The 20,974-nt window shown below is 37.2% G+C and overlaps 1 protein-coding gene across 4 annotated transcripts in view; it reads right to left on the reverse strand.

Annotated features, from left to right (window-relative positions):
- The window catches only part of Ankib1 (ankyrin repeat and IBR domain containing 1), a 102,366-nt gene that overhangs the window by 24,027 nt on the left and 57,365 nt on the right, over positions 1–20,974 (reverse strand). For all 4 annotated transcript variants that reach the window (XM_021162020.3, XM_021162019.3, XM_085836401.1 and 1 more), the window contains exons 6-10: positions 15,332–15,540; positions 13,977–14,065; positions 10,492–10,636; positions 8,315–8,481; positions 3,353–3,441 (exon numbers count right to left, since the gene is read on the reverse strand). In XM_021162020.3, coding sequence (XP_021017679.1) covers positions 3,353–3,441; positions 8,315–8,481; positions 10,492–10,636; positions 13,977–14,065; positions 15,332–15,540 — 699 coding nt within the window. The remainder of the gene's footprint in view (positions 1–3,352; positions 3,442–8,314; positions 8,482–10,491; positions 10,637–13,976; positions 14,066–15,331; positions 15,541–20,974) is intronic.

Consider the following 20,974-nt stretch of genomic DNA (forward strand, 5'->3'; position numbering starts at 1 on the left):
TCCAGCTTCATATGGAAACACAAAAAACTCAGGATAGCTCAAACAATCCCAAATAATAAAAGAACTGCTGGAGGGATCACCATTCTTAACCTCAAATTGTACTATACAACTATAGCAATAAAAACAGCATGGCATTGGCACAAAACCAGGCACGCTGACCAATGGAATCAAAGACCCACACATAAATCCTCATACCTACGAACACCTGATTTTGACAAAGCAGAAATACACACTGGAAAAAAGGCAGCATCTTCAACAAATGGAATGAACTATGTGAGTGAAGGTTTATAAAGCCAAATGAGATGGTTACACAACGGATTACAAGACGTTTCCTTGGGGGATGGGCTGTCTATTTGCACTCAATAGAAAAGACAATGTCAGATCAAAGTGGCGTATAATACTACATACCCAGGTCCAGTTTGATGGACCAGTGTGTTTACTGGGGATCAGCTACAGAAGCATAGGCGATTCAAAGGCAGCTGGGGCACCAGAAAAGCCAGATAAGCATGGGTGATGACTGAAGAAAGCTGCGTCTCTCAACTTCTACTGCACAAGTAACATGCAAGCTTCCTGTGGGGCCCTCAATGGGAAATGTTTCTCTTGTGGTGCTGTTTGGGGAAGCTTAGCTGGAGTGCTCTTCTGGAGGAAGTATGTCCCTGGCTATGAGCTTGGAGAGTTTAAGGCCTTGTTCCACTCCTAGTTCATTGTCTTTGCTTCATGCTTGCTGACAAGATACAAACTCTGAGCTTGTTGCTCCAGCTGCCATGTCTGATGCTAGCTGACATGGTATGCCATCATGGACACTTAGGTCTCTAGAACACTAAGCACAAAGAAAACTTGTTTCCCTCTCTTGTTTGCTCATAGTGCTTTATCACAGCAATAGAAAGTAACTAATACAAGTCCTTTAAAAATAGTGTGCCCCAATACTTGCTTTACATTTCAAACCTGTTCCTTGGACCATATTCTGTTTTGGAATAAACTAGTGTTGTAGACATCTTGTAGCATAGCAATTTTCTAAGTAACTAGGAAACATGTTAGATTTAAAGCAATGATACTGCACTGAACTTTTTAAAACTCCCTGTCCACTTAAGCCCACCTTAATCACCTTGTTAAGCTCTCAGAGCCTCTCTCTCATCTAGATTTTGTGCAGTAGTCTCAGGGTGCACTCACATGCTAGCATGTCAGCTACACCATGGCTTGAGTACGCCTCTCCTAGTCCTCAGTCTATTATAAGTCTGTCCAGGGTCTCTATAGGCAGGCTTGTTCTGCTCCTTTCACCTGACCCTGGTCTCAACACTAACCAGCACAGCCCCACTGCCCACTGCGCCATCCATCCCACACTGCAGCTCTCAATTTGCAGTTGTTGACTATGCCATGTTTCACAAAGCTACTTCACCCTGTCCCTTAACATGTTCCATAAGAACACTGACATGGTTTTAAGTATCCGGTTCACACACCAAATGTGTCACCCTCTCCTAGAGATGACTGACTCCCTCCCCTACAACCCATCACAAGAATAATACTCTCACAATATTTATGACACTTATTTAAAACATAAATGCATGGTATCTAAACCTTACATTCTAACACAAACAGTACTTAAATAAAGAAGACAGCATTTAAAATAAATTACTAACTATTCTTAATATTTCTACTGAGTTTGAGGCAAGCACTTCTAGAATCCCACTGGACATCTCCAACCACGTATCCTGTGATTACCACACAATCAAATTGTGTATGTCAAGGGCCATTCTTCTTCCTAGAAGGCATGTCCTTTATCTGAATTTGCTAACTCTGACTAATGGTCTAGCTTGTGACACAAAAGCTCAGCTTCTCACACACTGGTCTATCTGTCCTTAAAGCTACCCTTCTACAGCTACTAGTATTCTGATAAAAATGCTTGATAACTTTATATCCCATTTAAATAATGTACTTCATGGCTTATTCTATTAAGAACAAGTAACATTCCAACTCCTCAGACATAATGAACCTCAAGGATCTACAGTACTCTCACATAACCCAAGCCCATAGGTCTCCCCACTGCCAGTCTCTTTCCAAGTGATACTCTGATGCAAGCACTAATGCCTAGAACCTACCTTTGCCTCTGCAGAGAAGCCTACACTCAATTCATAGTTCATCTCTTTCAGGAAGACGCTGTGATAGTCTTTTCCTTCCACTCCTAGTTAGTTGTTCTCATGTTTATTTAGCTTTGTGTTATAGGCTATATACTATAGTCTGACAGCTTCTCCTGCTTGCTGCCCTTCCTAAAGGTTCTCACTGTCTGTATTATGTGCTTTGCTCTTCAGAGCAAAAGGTTCAGCAAGTGAATTCTTGATCCTGATTTGCAACACTTCAAACTAAGAATTATCTAAAAATAGAAGAAATCTTGGTTTATATTACTTTAAAATAAAATGTATTCCTTTTTTAAACACAGAAATTGCTATTGGGAAGAATGTAAAAAGGAATCCTTCAGAAATTCAGAAAATCTATTCTCTCTCCTGAAATATGCTCTATGCCACTCAATCCAAGTGCCATCTCATCTGCAAAATGGGATTACTAACATCACTTTGTATCCTGTCTATCCCAGAGCAAAGCTAATGTGTTTACGGAAGTCTCAGTATCTGAATCAAGTGAGCAGGTCTCACAGGGCCTCACAGAGACAGCAGGGGCAAGCACAGGGCCTGCACACGCTGGGATGCACTGGGAGCAGTGTGTCTCCCACTCTTTCTTTCCCTCCTACTGGGTTGCCTCACTGCCTTGTCTTAAGAGTAGCTTTTGTTGGGGTGAGGTAGGTTTGGTTTTCTCTTGGAGGTTTGCTCCTTTCTGAAAAGAAACTAAGAGCGAGGGGGGCTGGGAAGAGTAGAGAGAAAAGAATCTGTAGTCAGTATGCATTGTATGAGAGAAGAATCTATTTTCATGAAAAAAATTCCAAGAAAATGGAAAAAGAAAAGTTTTAATATTTAAGTAAATATATAAAACCTCAAAATAGCATAAAATTAATTTCTTATTCATAACTGAAAGTTTCAGGGAAATACATTTTTTTTCTTACTACAGACCATAAATTTCATCTCACAAAGGACAGAAAAACAAGTTGGCTCACTCAAGGATGAAAAGGGCTTTCTGGGAAGTTTAAACATGACCTTCAGTTGTAGCTGAGGCTAAAAACTTTGTTAAAAGTGAAGATATGCTTGTGGTTTTGCCCTGTATAAACCCACCTCTGAGGCCAGGGTGAACATGGGGCCTGGCACTAGTAAAATTGAAAATTCCTCTTAAATGAAGATTATGAGAACTCTAACATTATCTTTGGAATGCTGGCAGGATATGTAGCACAGTTATGTGGAATTCCACTCACGTTCTTCTGGTTTCATTTCGGTTATCTTTTGTAACCAGTTTTTCCATGTTTGGCAGTCACAAGGCTCATGTGCTTCACCAAGGCACTCCCTAAGAGACAAAACAGAGAAGTCACTGAAAAATACTCCTCATCACTATGTGGATAAAAAACTGGATGGTAAACACACATCCAATTGAAAAAATTAAGGTACAAATATGATATGAAGCATTTCAAAAGAGATTTTGAGAATGAGAGTCCAAAGAGAACTTAAGAACTGGAATCTTTGGGCACTGCTGATGGAAATGCTAATGTTGATGCAGCTGTCTGAAGAGCAGGTTGGTGGTTTTCTATAAAGTGAGAGAGAATTATCATCCAACAATAATTTCACGTTAGGTGCAGTATGACTACTTGTTTCTTCACTGTAACAAAGCAACACCAGGACAGAAGCACCTTAGGGAAGGGTAGGTTTAACTCTGGCATACGGTTTAAGCAGATAAGCCTCATCACAGTGGGGAAGGTATGGAGGCTGGGGCCCCACCAGTTACACAGAAACCACCTACTTCCTCAAGCTGGGTCCACTTCATAGAGGCTCTACAACGTCCCTAAACAGTGTTATCAGCTCGGGAACAAGTGCTCTAACAAGTGACCTTCATTCTCTTAAGGAAAATAAGCCAGATTAAAAAAAAGATAAAAACTGCAGGATTTCACTGCCACTAAATGTAGTGTAGGCCAATTCACAGACAAGTAAAACAAAGCAACAGTTATGAATGTTGCTGGGGAGACAAAGAGCGAGGAGAGCTGTGTCAGAGTCATAGGGTCTTTAGGGGTCACAAAAGTTTTGAAAAAAGGTAAGATTTAGTGAGACTGGGTGTGTGATGCACCCTTTAGTCCCAGTACTGAGGCAGAGATGGGGCGGAGGCAGTGGCAGAGGCAGGCAGATGTCTGTGAGTTCAAGGCCAGCCTGGTCTATAGAGTGAGATCCAGGACAGCCAGGCTACACTGATAAACCCTCTCTTAAAAACAAACAGGTGAGAGGTGTTAGCTGCAGTTAGTGCAACTTAAAGACACTCAAACTTGCTGGGCCATGTAAAACAGAAGTGCATGTGCATACTCAGATCTGTGACAACTGCAAACTTTCACTACTCCTAGCACACAGACCCTCACCTCTATTAGCACAGCAGTAAGCAGTACATGCTATGGCCATGGATAAGCCAGTGTTCCTATTTGCTGCTTGAGAATTTATGTGGGAATGCAGAGTCTATATTCCTCACCATTCATTAAAAAAAAAGCCTAGTTGTTAATTATATCTCAAGGAAGCAGGAAATAATAAATCCTAGGATATAAAAAAGTTATATATTTAAAGCAACTAAAAGAAATGAGTGAAACTCATTATTATTAAACTAATAAGTATAAATTAGTTCCATTAAGTTTTTTTTTCACCCCTGGAAATTAAATAGCACATTCACTATCTTCTAAAAGGATCAATAATAGTATGTTGATCTCGTTGTCAGAATATATTCTGAGAGTAAAGTGAAAGAAAATCATGGAGGAAATCCCAACACTCGCAAATAGAATCTTGAAACAAAACAAAACAAAACAAAACAAAACACTTCTTCAAAAGGCTGCAACTGCTTATTGATACGCACAGATAGCTCTCTAAGGCTGTGGCATCAGATAGAGACAGAAGTTCTTCCTTTCTAAGAGTCAAAGAACAAAGGCTGCTTCTGGAGCCAGCCCAGTCAGTGAGATTTTTTTCAGGGTGTGATGACAATTTGTCTATTTCCAATGAATACTGAAAGTAGGTGTAAAATGAGACACTTGTAAGAAGCTACAGCAAAGACTGCCAAGTAGAAAGAAAGCCACAGTTGCTATTTAATGCTATCTTGAGCAGTAAGTCCAAGAAAAGAGGTTTGACTGCCCAAGTACTGTAACAATGGCTACTAGGTAGAGTAACTGGGTGATAATCTAGATTGCCAATATAGTCCTGCTAATATTATAAATGAAATTCTTTAAGAATTTTTGTTCTTCTGAGATGTAGTTTTGCTGTATAACTGGCTGGCTTCAAACCTGTGATCCTCCTGTCTCAGTCTCCTAAGTTTACAAGGAAGCACTACTATACCTTCTACCTAAAAAAAGTTTTTAATTGGTGATGGCTGTTTGAGATCTATTGAAAGTGTATCTCAAAGTGTCCATAGAACATGGTACAGAGGAGACTCTTGGCTAGAGGTATCAATGGAATGTCTAAGAAAGTGTATAGGTAAGAGGTTATAAAGAAAAACAGGCTTATCTAAAAGTCTTTGACCCTGGATGTTAAACTAATATCAACAAAACAAGAAATGGCCCTTTTTTGAAGATATGCTAATATGCACAACTGTCGGTAGAAATATAAAATGGCTCCAAGGCTCTGAAAAAAAAAAAAAAAACCCTTCTACTTTTACTACTTGATGAAAAAGTTTCTATCAAGAGGTAGAGCATTTAGAGGTCTGGTGGGGTGGGGGGTGGGAGTGAGGACATCCTTGTAGAGATGGGGGTGGGGAGGAGGTATGGGATATGGAACCGTCAGAGGGTGAACAAGGAGGAGAATAAAATCTGGAGCATAAATAAATAAATAATTTAAAAAAGAAGTTAGACATTCCAGTTATATGTCATTATAGAACCTTAGTAATAACCCATACTAAGTAAACTACATAAAAATACTCATTTTATAATTATTTACTTTTGCTAGAGTTCTGAGTCTTGAAAGCAATATTCTAAATAACCAAATGTATGCACACTGACATTTTGTTTCTTGGTGAAATTAGATATAAGTATCCAAAGATTTAATCACTTCCACTCAAAATTTCTGATTACAGTCAAAACACTTATCCTCTATGACTAAGAAGCAAAGAAAAAAAAAGGATTGTATATTAATGCCCACAGTGCTGGGGTAGACTATAAAGAAAACCCAGACAACTAATGTAGCAGACATATAGTTGAGTGATTACCAAAACTGAAAGGCAACTAGGTTAAACGAAATAATGTAGAATTTGAGTTTGTCCTTCATGAACCTAATTTCATTTCATTCAAGTCACTCACTGACTTTTCTTCTCCTTAGGCTGACATTCAGAAAATGATTCAATGTGATAAGTTCTCTGTTGTCCTTCAAATGATTTGCCAAATGTGATCTAGGCCCACGTGGCCTTTCCCAGATCCCAGTCTAGGATGGAATTCAGACCAGAGCCTATGTTCTGTCATGGCCTTCCATGGATCTGGGTCATTGACAGCCTGATATATCAGGGCAGCAGAAAGGGTAAATTGATGCATTTCTCCAAATGTTGAGACATTTACCATTCACTACCACACCCATGCTTCATTAACTCATTGTTCATGCTGTAGTTCTACTCTCATTTCTGAATTAGTGAGGCAGAGTCTGTAGCAGTGAATAATAAAAATGTGTAACTACAAAGATGAGAAATTTTTCTTTTAAATGTTTTGAAAATTTACCTTTAGGGCACATGAATAGAACTTATTGCTGAGAATTTTCTTGGTATTTTATTTTTTCTCAGTCTCATTTAGCCAGAAAAGTAGCAATCTGGTACTGTTTTAATTACTATATCCAAACTCTAGTAAGCAAACTTTTTCTGTAAAGAGGGAAACAATAAATGCTTTACATAACTATGTACCAATGATCTTTGTGACAACACCTCAATTTTGCTGTCACGACTTCAAAACAAATACAAATAATACATAAATAAACTCTCATAGAAGGTCTTAATTGTGCTTCAACAAAATTTCACTTTTAAAACTAGGTCTAGGTAGTACTTTCCTGACCTCTAACCTCCCACATATTTGCTTTAATTTTGAATAATAACAGCAGGAAACATACATGATGGGGTAGGGGTAGTTCCATAGCTGTGCCTTTTTACTATTAGCAGTGCTATGATTCGATCTTGACTTAGAAGACTAGAGTTTTAATCTTAAAATATAAAATATAAAGTATATTTTAGTTCAGCTGGTGAAGGCACTTGCTGTCAAGTCTGACAACCTGGATTTGATCTCTAGAACGCAGAAGGTTCAGGGAAAGAACTGCCTCCCACCAGCTGTCTTCTGGTCTCACATGTGCACTACGCACACTATCTATACACTGTGAGTGCATCCACACACACACAAATACAATACAGAGGTAACTTTGAAAAATTAAAAAGTATATTTATATAATATTTGATAATTCTGGAAATAGAAGGTAGAATACTTTTTCTGATCAACTAATTAAGTAAAACTTAATCTACTCTGAATAAAAGAGAATGGTGATTACTGAAAAACAAAATTAAATGAGCATGCTGAGTGACATCCTTTGCAATATTAATTCATCATGAGTTCAACCTTAGTACTTAGGAGGCACTAGAAGCTAAGCAAAATACAATATATTTAAAGTCAGTAGTCACATGCTCTTAACTAGGCTCACACTTTATAATCACCTAAAAACTCATTTTGGGAGAACCTGAAGTCCAAGATGAAAAATCTAGAAAAGACTGTTTAGTAATCCTAAGAAGCCTTGGCTTAGAACAGTTGCCAAAGGCTTATTTATAGTTCATGAAGACATGAAACTATAAACTTTCTAACCTACAGTCAGCAATTTTGTTATTACAGAGTAAGAAACAGGCTCTGGAATCAACAGTGGGTTTTCAATTCCATTTCTGCTGTTTCTGAGCAGTACACCACTAAGTGTCTCTAAGACTGAGTTTCCTTATGGATGACATGGATATGACAGTATGCAATCCAGAGCATTGGGAAAATAATTCAATTAAATAATATAATCACATTAAATAAGACTCAGTATGGTAGTAATATGTACACAATAGTTATGAATTGTTTATTACACTTTCTTAAATTACTAAAAATAGTACCAAGTACACTATAATTTAAACACCTGATTCGAGGTTCAAAGTATCTATAAAAAGTGTCAGCAAAGTGTTAAGGTTGATTCCAGCCTCTTATACTAACCAGCAGAAGAGGTGTCCTTTGCCGCAGTCCACAGCAGGGGCTCTTAGCAATGGGAAGCTGAGTGTGTCAGACCCAGATGGATTTGACCCCTGCTTTGTCAGTCTGACTGCTCTTTCACAGCCTGCGGTAGGACACCATTTAATGGCAGGATTATTTTCAACAAAGGCCTGTTTAAAAATCATAATAAAAGACAAGAAGTGATTTTAGCTGCAAATTCTAAAACAGAGTGTATTTCTACAGCAACTAAAAGCAAATAAAAGAAAAATACTAAAAACAGTACTGAAAAGTAATGTAGATACTTCAGAATCAAAAGTGTGGCAATTACCTTAAGTAATAGAATGATTTTCAAATCCTTTTTTATCTTTCATCTAAAAACCAGGTAAATGATAATAAGGTAAAAATGCAATTGTCTGCATAAAAATGTCTACCTTAAAAATGATTTGCTGTCAGGAGACAACAACCTAATGATTAGAAGGTGATCTTCCTGAGATGGGTCCACCTTGGATTAAAATCTATGATGGAGCTTTGGTAGGCAAGGCTCAGGAGAAATTCATTTTAGGAAAGATTCCTGCTATTAATCTGCTTTCCTGTTATTATCAAACATGTAAAGCACTCACTAGGCATTAGCCCACCTTTTTGAGATCTATGCAGAATGATGAAGGTCTTCTGTCTTATAGTGATGCTATATAGGCAATTAGATGATTTCTTAAACCTTAATGATGATTCTATAAGAATTCCTAAATTTATAGTAATTATTAAGCTCTTTTAATAACAACCCTATTAAATTCTTTCTGATAGTCAAAACTGCAATGAGAACTCTGGCAGTCTTTAGTGTTACAAGTTAATTACTTCCGAGATAGCAGGCATCTCCTACTCAGAGCACATTCCAAAAGGTTGTAAAACCATTATCCAAAGATCACAAAAATGGAACTATGATTTATTATAGGTGCTAGGACAAAAGATAAACTACTGACTGGGCTTATGTATAGAAAACTTCAGTAATAACTTAGTTATGGCTTTTAATTCTCCAGGAACCTGTAGTGCTAGTGACAGACGATGGATGTTTAGCCAGATAATTACTCCTAATGCATATGCATGTAAACATTCTTTGTTGTAAACTTCTAATTCAATTTGTGATTTAGGACTTGAATTTATGTGTAGCCTTGTGATGAACTTTTTACCATGTGCTCATGTATTCTGAAAGATGTGTAAGTGCTGAGGACACAGAGAGGAGAGCTCAGTTCTCTCTATCCTCCTTCCTTTAGCATTCTCCTTGTCCCACTTTTTTTCATTCCGTTTATCCCCTTTTTTAGATACCTTCTCCCTTTTCTTAGAGAACTTTCATAGTAAACTTTTCAGAGAGAACTTAGAAATTAAAACTAAACTCACTTTCCCCTAAGTGTCTTTTAACCCTCAGAACAAGCAAGAACGTTTTTAAGATCCTTTAGAAGTTATCAACAGCATTTAATACAGTAAGAGAGCTAAAATGTCCAGAGACCAGCAGTCTTTAAAGCTACACCAGTGTCCAACTCTTGTCTCCTTTCAACCCGCTCCAGTCCAGGAGGCTCCTGGCAGTTTGCCAACATTTTGTGGTTTTTTTTTTTTTTTCGATTAACTGTAAGCAGAAACTTATGTCTAATTATGTTATATTTTAATACTAAATTTCTAAATGTTATCTTGACAATATTATAAAAAATTATTATAATACTGCTTATACCAAAGTCATGTTTAAGATTATGCAATAGTATTTAGAGTAGGAAAAATCTATATAAAGCAACTGAAATAAAAGCTTCAAGTTACATAATTTTTTCATGTTTCTTATTAACTACTAAATGAAAACAGATGATAAAGGACAAAAATTATAATTTATTATATTAAGCTATTAATTGGAATAAAAATGATTAATTTCTAAGTTAAATTTTTGTTTGTAAATATTCCTCTCAGGAGTATAAAATATTGTTAGGGAAAGAGTAGTTTCTATGAAAATATGTACCTTGAAATTCATTTTCATCAATCAGTTATAAAAAAGGGACAATAGCTTTTTGGGGTGGTGGTGGTTAAGTTTCACTTTGCCTTTTATACATACAAAATGCTGGTTTGGCTCAAAGTTTTAGTTAATATCACCATTCCTATATACATTTAGAAATAAAACACAGGCTTAATACACTGTACCATACCTTAATATCAAACTGCAGGTATCGTTTGTCCATCTCCTTAGAAACCACACTTTCTATGACATCCACAGGCACAAGTTGAAAGCATTCATATGCAGGGCAGAAAATGTTATGGGCTTCACCTTCTTGAATTTTCAGATTTAAAAACCTATTAAAATGTCAATTGACAGAAAAGAAGAAGAGGATGTAAGTTATTCATTCGTACTAATGTTTTCTCTTTGGAGATGTTCTATGAGAGTATCATTAAAATAACACCGAGAGTTATATGGTGCAGTGGTTCACCAAGCCTGCGCTTACTCTTCTCCTACACTGCCAGACTGCATATGGCGCTGTAACTGTTATGTAATACAGGCTATGTACAAGCATAAAGTCAACTTCTTTTTTTTTTTTTAAGATTTATTTATTTATTATATGTAAGTACACTGTAGCTGTCTTCAGACACTCCAGAAGAGGGCGCCAGATCTCGTTACGGATGGTTGTGAGCCACCATGTGGTTGCTGGGATTTGAACTCTGGACCTTCGGAAGAGCAGTTGGGTGCTCTTACCCACTGAGCCATCTCACCAGCCCAAAGTCAACTTCTTACATCTCAATTTAAATGCATTTTTATTTTCTGAGACAAGGTCTTATGTACCTAGAAGGGGCTTGAACTAAGACCCTATATATAACTAAGAGTGTCCTAGAACTTCTGGTCTTCTTGCCTCCCTTCATATATGTTGTTGGGATTACGGGTATGTGCCAAGCAGGCCAGGTTTAAATGATACTAAAGTTGGAACTCATGCATGCTAGCCAAGCATTCTATTGAGATACATCCCTAGCTCTGGATTGTACAGTATTTAGCAATTCTAGAGAAACAAATGGAAAGCAAGTAACTAAATTATAACTGCCTGGTATCATGATCAACAATGTTGATTTTTTCCATCATCCTCTCCCTTTGTACTGTTCATTAGTTTCACTGTACTTAGACTGTATTAGACATGAGGCTTAAGCCTCACTATTAGGAAGAATGTCTTTCTTCGTGTGGGTAGAAAGAATAAGCTCCTTTTAAGTCATTGGCACAGATGCCTCGAAGCATCTGGCTACAGTGACAATGCAGAGGGGATGCTAAAAGGGAACAGATGGGGTTTTCAAGCAAATGCCATTACTTAGTAAGCCATCAGTCTCCTGCAGACTGCTATTAATTTAAAATATTTTTTAACTCAATATATCAACTACTCAATTTGTTTTACTAGTGTCTGGTTTGACAAGAGCTGTCATGGGTCAGGTAGAGAATGGTAAGTGCATGGTATAATATCAAGGAAAACAGCAAGCACAGAATTTAAACCTTACTAAACCCCCTTTCTGGCTAGGGGGAGTTCTGTGATACTAGTTATATGAGGACGGTCATTAAAGGTTAAAAAAAAATCTAAGTAATTCACAGGCAAGGTCAATTTTCATATCAGAACCAAGTCCAACAATCACCAATTGTAAAACCTAACTAACAGTCCTTCAGATAATATAGTTAAGACTTTGAAACTAAATACCCAGAGAAGATTTTCTGCTCAAGAATTGTGCTAAAAATGGCTTTAGTTTGTGAGTTTGACTCTTGTGAATTAGTTGACTTGTATTAGCTATGCTGACTTGATCATATTAGATTTAAAAGTCTAGTCTAATTCTAATTCTAGTGTTTAGAATCTAAAACAAACAGGTATACTTATTTATTCTGACTTTTTGAAAAGCATTTCTTTCCCTCCAAATGAAGTCTTGCTTTACACTGTTTCAGAAAACATAAAAAGTACACCAAATGAAACCAGCACACAGATCAGTCTGTTCTATATATATTCAGAGTGAGGGAAGGTGAAGAGAGGAGGATGGAGAGGCACAAAGATGTGCAGGTACATGTAAGAGAGAGAGAGTGTGTGTGTGTGTGTGCGCGCGCGCGAGTGCCATGTGTGCAGGCCAGATGACCTGAGGTGTTATCCTAGAAACACTATCCTCTGAGGATAGTGCCTCTGAGGTAGAGCCTCTCATTGCCATGGAGCTAGAGGGCTAGTTTTTAAGAATGAGGCTAGACTGGCTGGACAAGGAGCTCCAGGGTTGAGACGTTTCTGCCTCTAACACTGGGTCTATAAGTGCATGCTAGTATGTGTGTTCTAGGAAATGAGCTTGGTTTCCAATGTTTGCGGAACCACTTTACCCACTCACGACCCTAATGAATAAATTTGGGAAGCTAACAGCGACACTTATTGTCTTGATTGTGGTTATAGTTCCATGGTGTACACATGTCTCAATTTATGAACTAATTTATTTTAAATGTATAGACAGATATATAACAATTGCATTACAGTAAAACTGTAAATAAAACAATACAAAACAAAAAACAAATACAGCAAACCACCAAGTCTTTGCTATCTCATTCATGCAATGCTCCCCACATCCCTACACTTGGTACCCAATATACCATGAAAAAAATAGTATTAGAGAGTTGCTTAAGATCCTTATAACACTGGGGCCTAGGAAACACTTAAGTGGATGCTCACAGTCAGCTATTGGATGGATCACAGGGCCCCCAATGGAGGAGCTAGAGAAAGTACCCAAGGAGCTAAAGGGATCTGCAACCCTATAGTTGGAACAACATGATGAACTAACCAGTACCCCGGAGCTCTTGTCTCTAGCTGCATATGTATCAAAAGATGGCCTAGTCGGCCATCACTGGAAAGAGAGGCCCATTGGACTTGCAAACTTTATATGCCCCAGTACAGGGGAATGCCAGGGCCAAAAAGTGGGAGTGGGTGGGTAGGGGAGTGGGGGGGGAGGGTATGGGGGACTTTTGGGATAGCATTGGAAATGTAAATGAGGAAAATACCTAATTAAAAAAATGCAAAAAAAATCCTTATAACATATATTGCTTAAATCATTAAATAAAAAGTCGCCAGAGACAGTAAGATACTATACTATTCATTTATACTAATCTGCATTTGTTTTAAAAACTGTCTCACAAAGTTCAAGGTAAGACATGAGAATATATAAATCTAAGACAGATTATAAAGAAGAAATGAGAGAAAAGCATGAGAAGAAAACTTTCTACTGTAATACACACCCAATCTCTAGTGTAAGCGTTTGACTTTAGAGTAACAGGAAAGAATTTTAATTATCTGTAGTTCTTGCAGGTTTTAAAGGCTGTCTGACTGCTTTAAAAAAATTCAGAGACCACCAATGCTTAAAATTCTTGTGATATAAGATAGAAACTGATTATTGGTATGTAGGTGTACACCTGAAATTTATATTATATGTAATATAAAAGAAAATACTAATACAATTATTTAGTTATACTTCCCTTGATGTCAAAAAGGAAAGACAAAAATATTCCTTCTTTGTGAAACAGTACATTTCAGTGTAACTCAAAAACCAATACAAATAATCAGCATCATGAAATACTGAAGACAATTTCATTACCAGATCAAAAGTGCTCTCAATTAGTAAGAGATGAACAAGCTGTTCATGTACTCACGCCTCCCAACAGCCTCTACAAAAATCATGTCCACAGGGCATATCCACTGGATCTTCAAACACAGAAATACTGCACATACAAATGTCACACTGGAGATGGACAAGAAAAATGACTTAACGGTCAGACTCTGAAGAGAAGCAATACATTAATTTTGTTCACTAGTTCAAAGACAAAAATATTACAGTAATTATAATTCTTAAAAATTGAAAAGTTTCAAAGCTACAAGGTTGACTGTCTTTTTTATATTTTCCATTTAACTAAGTTTACCTATTAATCAGCATTGAGCATTAGGAAAGGGAAATATAAGAAATAAAACATTAGCATCTATTCAGGTCACGATCACATGGTGTGTTACAAAGTAACCATTTCAGCATAGTATCTTTCATTCTATGCTTACTGTAGAAAAAACACAGGAACAGAGAAACTTTGTGTTTGAATACAACAATTCAGGATATTAAGAGTGGCAACTTGGGTTGGTGATGTCGCTCAGTGGTACAGTGCTTGTCTAGCAGGGTTGATTACCTGAGTTCAAGTTCCAGCCTCTCTTAACTCAATGACTCCCCTAAAGCCCTAACACACACACACACACACACACACACACACACACACACACACACACACGGTAAAGTGTTCAAGCAAGTAACTCTGATACAAAACTATGTAAACTATGCTATCTTAACCTGACTTAGGAGAATCAACTTTGTTACAAATGTGTATTACAGAAACAGCATTTTGCCTTCCCAAATGGTTCCTACAGTAGACGAAGGGAAGCTTTCTTATTTATTACAAATTTCAAGTGGCTACAGCAGTCTAATGCATCATACTCTCCCACACAGCACAGCAGCAGGGTGCTGTCTGTTTACTGCACACAAGAGCAGGACTGTTGCCTGTTAAAGGAGAAGCACTGATTAAGAAAATGTACTGAATGAACTCAGAACCTTTGCTAGAACAAGCATATGATCATCACAATATATTGTAAACGCTTTACAATATTACCATTCAGTAAATTACTTTAAAATTTTCATTTTAGATTACGAATATATACTATAAACTAAGTTTTAGTATTTCATTATGCTTTATTTAAATACATTGAATATTTTTAGGTGAAAATGTAGTATGTGGTTTTGCCAAACTGTTTTGAAGTGAGAAAATATTTTGCTTTTCAACTGATAATACAGAGATCACAAAATCATTCTATAGTAGTAAGAACTTACAAAGGCAAAAAAATAACCAAGCCTTCAAAACAAGGTAGGAGATTCAGTTACAGTAATGCAACCAACCACTCTACAGGACAGCATCACACGTAGTTTAAAAGTTGAAAGACTAAAAGCTTTGGGAAGTATACTAAGCCATACCAAACTGGTATCTAAATCCCCAGGAGACAGACTGATTTCATCTGGGGAGGTGACAGAGGATCTTGTAGTCCTGGGAGTTCTCGGGGAAGGCAGCGTGTCCCAGGCATTGTACCCGCTCGGTGGTGGGGTTGGCATCTGCACCCCTGACCGCTGGCAGCAGTTCTCCGGGTTGGACATCCAAGCTTCAAGCAAGTTCTCCCTGTCCCAGTCTTTAAGAAAACCAAAACAGATACATATGAAAACCCAGGAGTCGCAATGTCTGAAACGCGCTAAAAATTGAAACAGGATAAATGAAAAGTTAAACATCATAGAATTTATTCTATATAATAGTAACTATGAAGGCATGTCTTGGTAGACCAAAGTTAGTAATATTTTAAAATGGAATTTAAACTACAATTACTAGTACCATATGTTAAGAATGTTCTCAGAATTCCTAGTAATTTCTACTATTATTTTAGGTAGATGTTTCACTTAGAATTTACTAATTTTTTGGTAAAGGGTTAATTTAGCCACATTTCTCTTTCAGAGCGTAATTCTGCAACGGCCTCCACATGGTCTTTAGTTGTAAAGTGGTTATAGTCCTAAAGGTCATTTGGTAAAGGGTCTGAAAGAAGGAAAAAAGAATTTCGGTTATAAATAAAATTTTAGTGAATTAACTTAGCTTAAATATGGATTAATTTAGAACAGATAATCTTCTTTATGTGAATCTTTATAAAATGGTCAAGTGAAAACGTTATTATAAAGTCTAGAGTCATAAAAATCCAAAATTAAAAAAAGCTAAGTATTAAAAAATTTTGCTTGGTGTTACACATATACTATATGTATGTGTGTGTATATATATGTATGTATATATATATATATATATAGCATATTTATTATATACATTAATTTATTTCTCCTAATAACATTTTCAATTTTTATTTAAATTGAAGAAAGTAAGACCCAGGGAAGTTATTTAACTTACCCACTCTCAGAAAGAGACTTGAAACCTTTTTTGGGATTCCAAGAGTGTGTTCTCCCTCCCCATCACCAAACACTGTCAAGTATATTAAAAGTGCCCCCCCAAATGTAAAACAGAACAGCACAATCTAGTCATACCATGATTCACAAGAACCAATGTCAGCCCACTATTGCAATACCTGGACAGTCATGTTTGTTTTAAAACAAACTGCAACAGCTAATGGACTCAAGCTAGGTACTGATCAGCAGATGAACAGATAAACACCACACACACACACACACACACACACACACACACACACACACCACGCTAACATAATTTTTACACGTTCTATTAGAAGCTATGTAAAATTTATTAAAAGGTCATGGCCTTTTTTCCTCCTGTTCTGCTTCTACTTCCTGTTTCTTATACCCACCATACCAGAAAATACTGTCTATAATTTCTGTCATTTCCTTAGTGTATATAGAACCCCACATACAGTAACTATCTCCCTTTTCTTCATTTTAGTAATAGGAAATAGCATTTTAAAAAGTTACCTGCCTTTTTAAATGCTCCCCAAGCAATCTGATTTAGATTTCAGGAAAAGAGAAATTCTTCAGATATGTTTTATCAGTAGTGGTTCATTAATATTTAATCACAGATGATACTGGCCCATTCACATTCAATGCAGGATAATTGTATAAGAATACTGAATAGGAACATTCAGTCTACTAGACAAAGAGTACACTGCAAATCAAGCTAATCTGGCACTGGTAAAACTATGTATTGGATAATAAGGCCAAACTCAGTGAGGTATTAGAAAACAAACAGGCTGACATATACCACAAGACCAGCTAGATAACTTACTCTTGGACCAGGAAAGTGGTTGAGAACTACGAAAGGTCACTTATAACACCAGCATGTTCCAAGAGAACATGTACTGACATTTCTAAAACTGAGAAAAGTATAACACAATGAAAACTGATTCTTGACTTTTTAAAGAAAGTGTAAATGGAGATTGTTGTAGAGTGAAAAAGACAACTTGAGAACAAGAGACAACCTTTAGTGGATATATGATTAAACACCACCCTACTCCCCAACTACCAGCCAGTAAAATAGACTAGTGAGCCAAAAACACAGGTCTCAAAACAATCAAAAGGTCTACACACATTTTTAAACTGTTCAACATCTTTAGACACTGGGATTCAATCTCATTCTATTCAGAATGACTTAAGAATAGACAATAATGAATGCTGGTAACAAGGATGTGGAGACTGGAAACCATCACTCACTGACTGCTCCTGTTCATTGGTACAGCCATTATGCAAATCAGTATGCACGTTTCTCAAAAATTGGAAATAAAATGATCACATATGACACAGCTTCGGGGCACATAAACAAAGGGTTCTGCAGCTATCACAGAGATATCTGCCTATCTAAGTACTCTAGTCACAAAATAAGGAAATGGAACCAGCTTACATATATATGAGCAAATGAAGAGATTAAAAATGTGACACATACACACACTTTGCAGGTTTTATCTGCAAATTAGATTAAAAAATTAAATTATAAATTATAAATTTTTCAGGGAAATGGGTAAACCTATAAATTATTGTACTGAAGTAATCCAGATTTAGAAATACAAACCCTGCATGGCCCTCATACATAGGTCCTAATCTCTAACACATATATAAATTAGATATATAAATAATATGGGTATGCCGTGAAATAGAAAGGGAGTGAGAAGGCAAAAGCTAATGAAAACAAATGAGCATCTTAGAACACAGAGGCATGGGGACTATTGGGACTACAATGGTTATGGGTGGCAGGAGAATGAGAGGGGAGGGAGGGAGGAGGATCAACAGAAAGGAATTATGAATTAAAGTGTCATAAATGGGGCTGGAGAGATGGCTCAGTGGTTAAGAGCACTGACTGCTCTTCCAGAGGTCCTGAGTTCAATTCCCAGCAACCACATGGTGGCTCACAACCCATCTGTATGTAATGGGATCTGATGCCCTCTCCTCATGTGTCTGAAGACAGCTACAGTGTACTCCTATATATAAAATAAATAAATAATTCTTTAAAAACATGTCATAATAAAACCTCTTACTCTGTATGCTAACATAAAAACAAAGCAAGAAATCTAAATACATGTGGTCAACTGAAGCTTTAGGTGAAGGGCAGTGAAGCAGAGAAGGGTAGAGTTTTCAGTAGAGGACAAATTTTTCTCCAAGACCCCTGTTTGCAACACAGTAAGGCACAAAATGATGTCTCATTTTTTCCCCCAAGAAAATGCTAAGCATCACTAATAATGAGTGTTACAATGGTGCATTACACAATATAAATAAACCAGATCAAGGGTGTGTGTCTGTGTTTGTGAATAACCATTATACAAATGATAGGATTACACTTCTTGTAAATCACAAGATACCCAAAAGACATGCTTTGAATAGAATAAGCTGGGCTTAGTGTCTGGCAAAAGGAAGTAGCTAATACAAGTCCTACAACAGCAGCCACAGGTGATGGAGGGCACATAAACCATAACTCTCTGAAGACACTAGCGAGCAACAAAGAGCAGGCAGCACCCAACTGAGAGAGCAAAGTGCCTGTCTATATGACTTTCCAAAGCATCACGTGCAAAGTGGTAACAATTAACAGTGGAGTCCTAGTTGTGCAATCAGGTTATGTAGACTAGTATTCAGTGATGCCAAGTTTTATGTTAATATTCTTTCTTTTTTCTATCTAGACTCCTGGGTTTGCATTTTTTTTTCATTTTTATTGGCTATTTCATTTATTTACATTTCAAAAAAATGTTATCCCCCTTCTCAGTTTCCTGTCCATAAACCCCCTATTCCCTCACCCCTCTCTCTGCCTCTATGAGGGTGCTCCTCCATCTACCCACCCACTCCTGTCTCAGCACCCTAGCATTCCCCTACCCTGAGTCATCGAGCTTCTACAGAACCAAGGGGCTCCCCTCCCAGTGATGCCCAATAAGGTAATCCTATGCTACATGTGCAGCTGGAGCCATGGGTCTCCACATGTGTACTCGGGTTGGTGGTTTAGTCCCTGGGAGCTTTGGGAGTCTGGTTGGTTGATATTGTTCTTCCTATGAGGTTGTGAACCTCTTCAGCTCCTTCAGTCCTTGCCCTAACTCCTCCTTTAGGGCCCCTGTACTCAGTCTGATGTTTAGCTGTGTGCATCTGCATCTATATTGGTCAGGCTCTGGCAGAACCTTTCAGGGGATAGCTATACCCAATGTTAATTCTTGGAAACATTATTTGCACATTAATCTTACTACTGTTGAAATCAATGGTGATTTCTCTGTGTTGGATTTTTTTTTTTCATGTAAGTAACATTACTTTCAGAATCACATAAAGCATTACTACAAAGAGAAAAAGAACAAGCCAGTTTAGTTTCTTTATTGTGATATTAACAATTATAAAAAAAAGTTCATTTCAGCTGGGCGGTGGTGGTGCAAGCCTTTAATCCCAGCACTTGGGAGGCAGAGGCAGGTGGATTTCTGAGTTTTAGGCCAGCCTGGTCTACAAAGTGAGTTCCAGGACAGCCAGGGCTACAGAGAGAAACCCTGTCACAAAAAAACCTAAAAACAAAACAAAACAAAACACCAAAGTTCATTTCACCTTGCTTTTCCTTCTATGTATTTAAATTACTATTTAACTGCCAAAGGCTATGTTTGTGTTAGGTACCTGTCTATCACTACAATCTGTCAGGGCACTGTATCTGGAATACACAGCCCATTCAGCCCCTCTCTGCTGCCCTCCAAATGTAAGCAGTGGTGCAGAGTGTAAAGATCAGCTTTGGAAACAGGCCATCTAGAGTTCAAATTCCACAGGGGTTACTTATTTAACTGTATGCAGATGGGCAAAACCTAGAAAATTATAACCACTTGGACTCAATCCTTTCAACTCTTAAGTGTTTGTTGAGACCTTAGTAGAGACCGGTAAAACAAACAGAAACCATCAACAGTGCCACTGACTACCATCAACTCTTAATGTTACCTTCAGACTAAAGGAACCAGACATTAACATAAAGATAAATATCATCTTCCAAATTTAAAGAAATTTCTTGGATGTAGTCATTGAAAGTGGTAATTATAACAACTTAAAAATGTTTAGGATACATTGAAGAAATTTTAATAAAATTGATTCTCATTTAAAATATATTAAATATTATCAAAGTGTAGAACATACAAAATCATTTTTTGTGCATTATGACCTCTTAAAATAGTTTCATTATATCGTCTTTTTTTGGTTGTTTAGTTTTATTTTTCAAGATACGGCTTCTCTATTGTCTCCCTGGCTGTCCTGGAACTCATTGTGTAGATCAGGGGCTGATTTTGAACTCAGGGATCCACCTGCCTCTGCCTCCCCAGTGCTTGGATTAAAGATGTGCACCACCACTGCTTACATCCATTATGTATGTATGTATGTATGTATGTGCATATGTATGTATGTAATTTACATTGGTGTTCTGTCTCTATGTAGGTCTGTGTGAGAGTGTCAGATTCCCTGAAACTGGAGTTACAGACGTTTGTAAACTGCTATGTGGTTGCTGGGATTTGAACCCAGATCTCTTCAGCCACCTGTTATGTCATTTTTAAATAAAGGAAATGGTATTATAGCACATTCATAGGCTAAATATGCCAAGTTTAGTCTTATTTACTACAAATACTTCTCAGTACA

The sequence above is a fragment of the Mus caroli genome, unplaced genomic scaffold (assembly GCF_978045245.1).
Source record: "Mus caroli unplaced genomic scaffold, Mus_caroli_1 scaffold_4, whole genome shotgun sequence".
In the NCBI taxonomy this organism is placed as follows: Eukaryota; Metazoa; Chordata; class Mammalia; order Rodentia; family Muridae; genus Mus; species Mus caroli.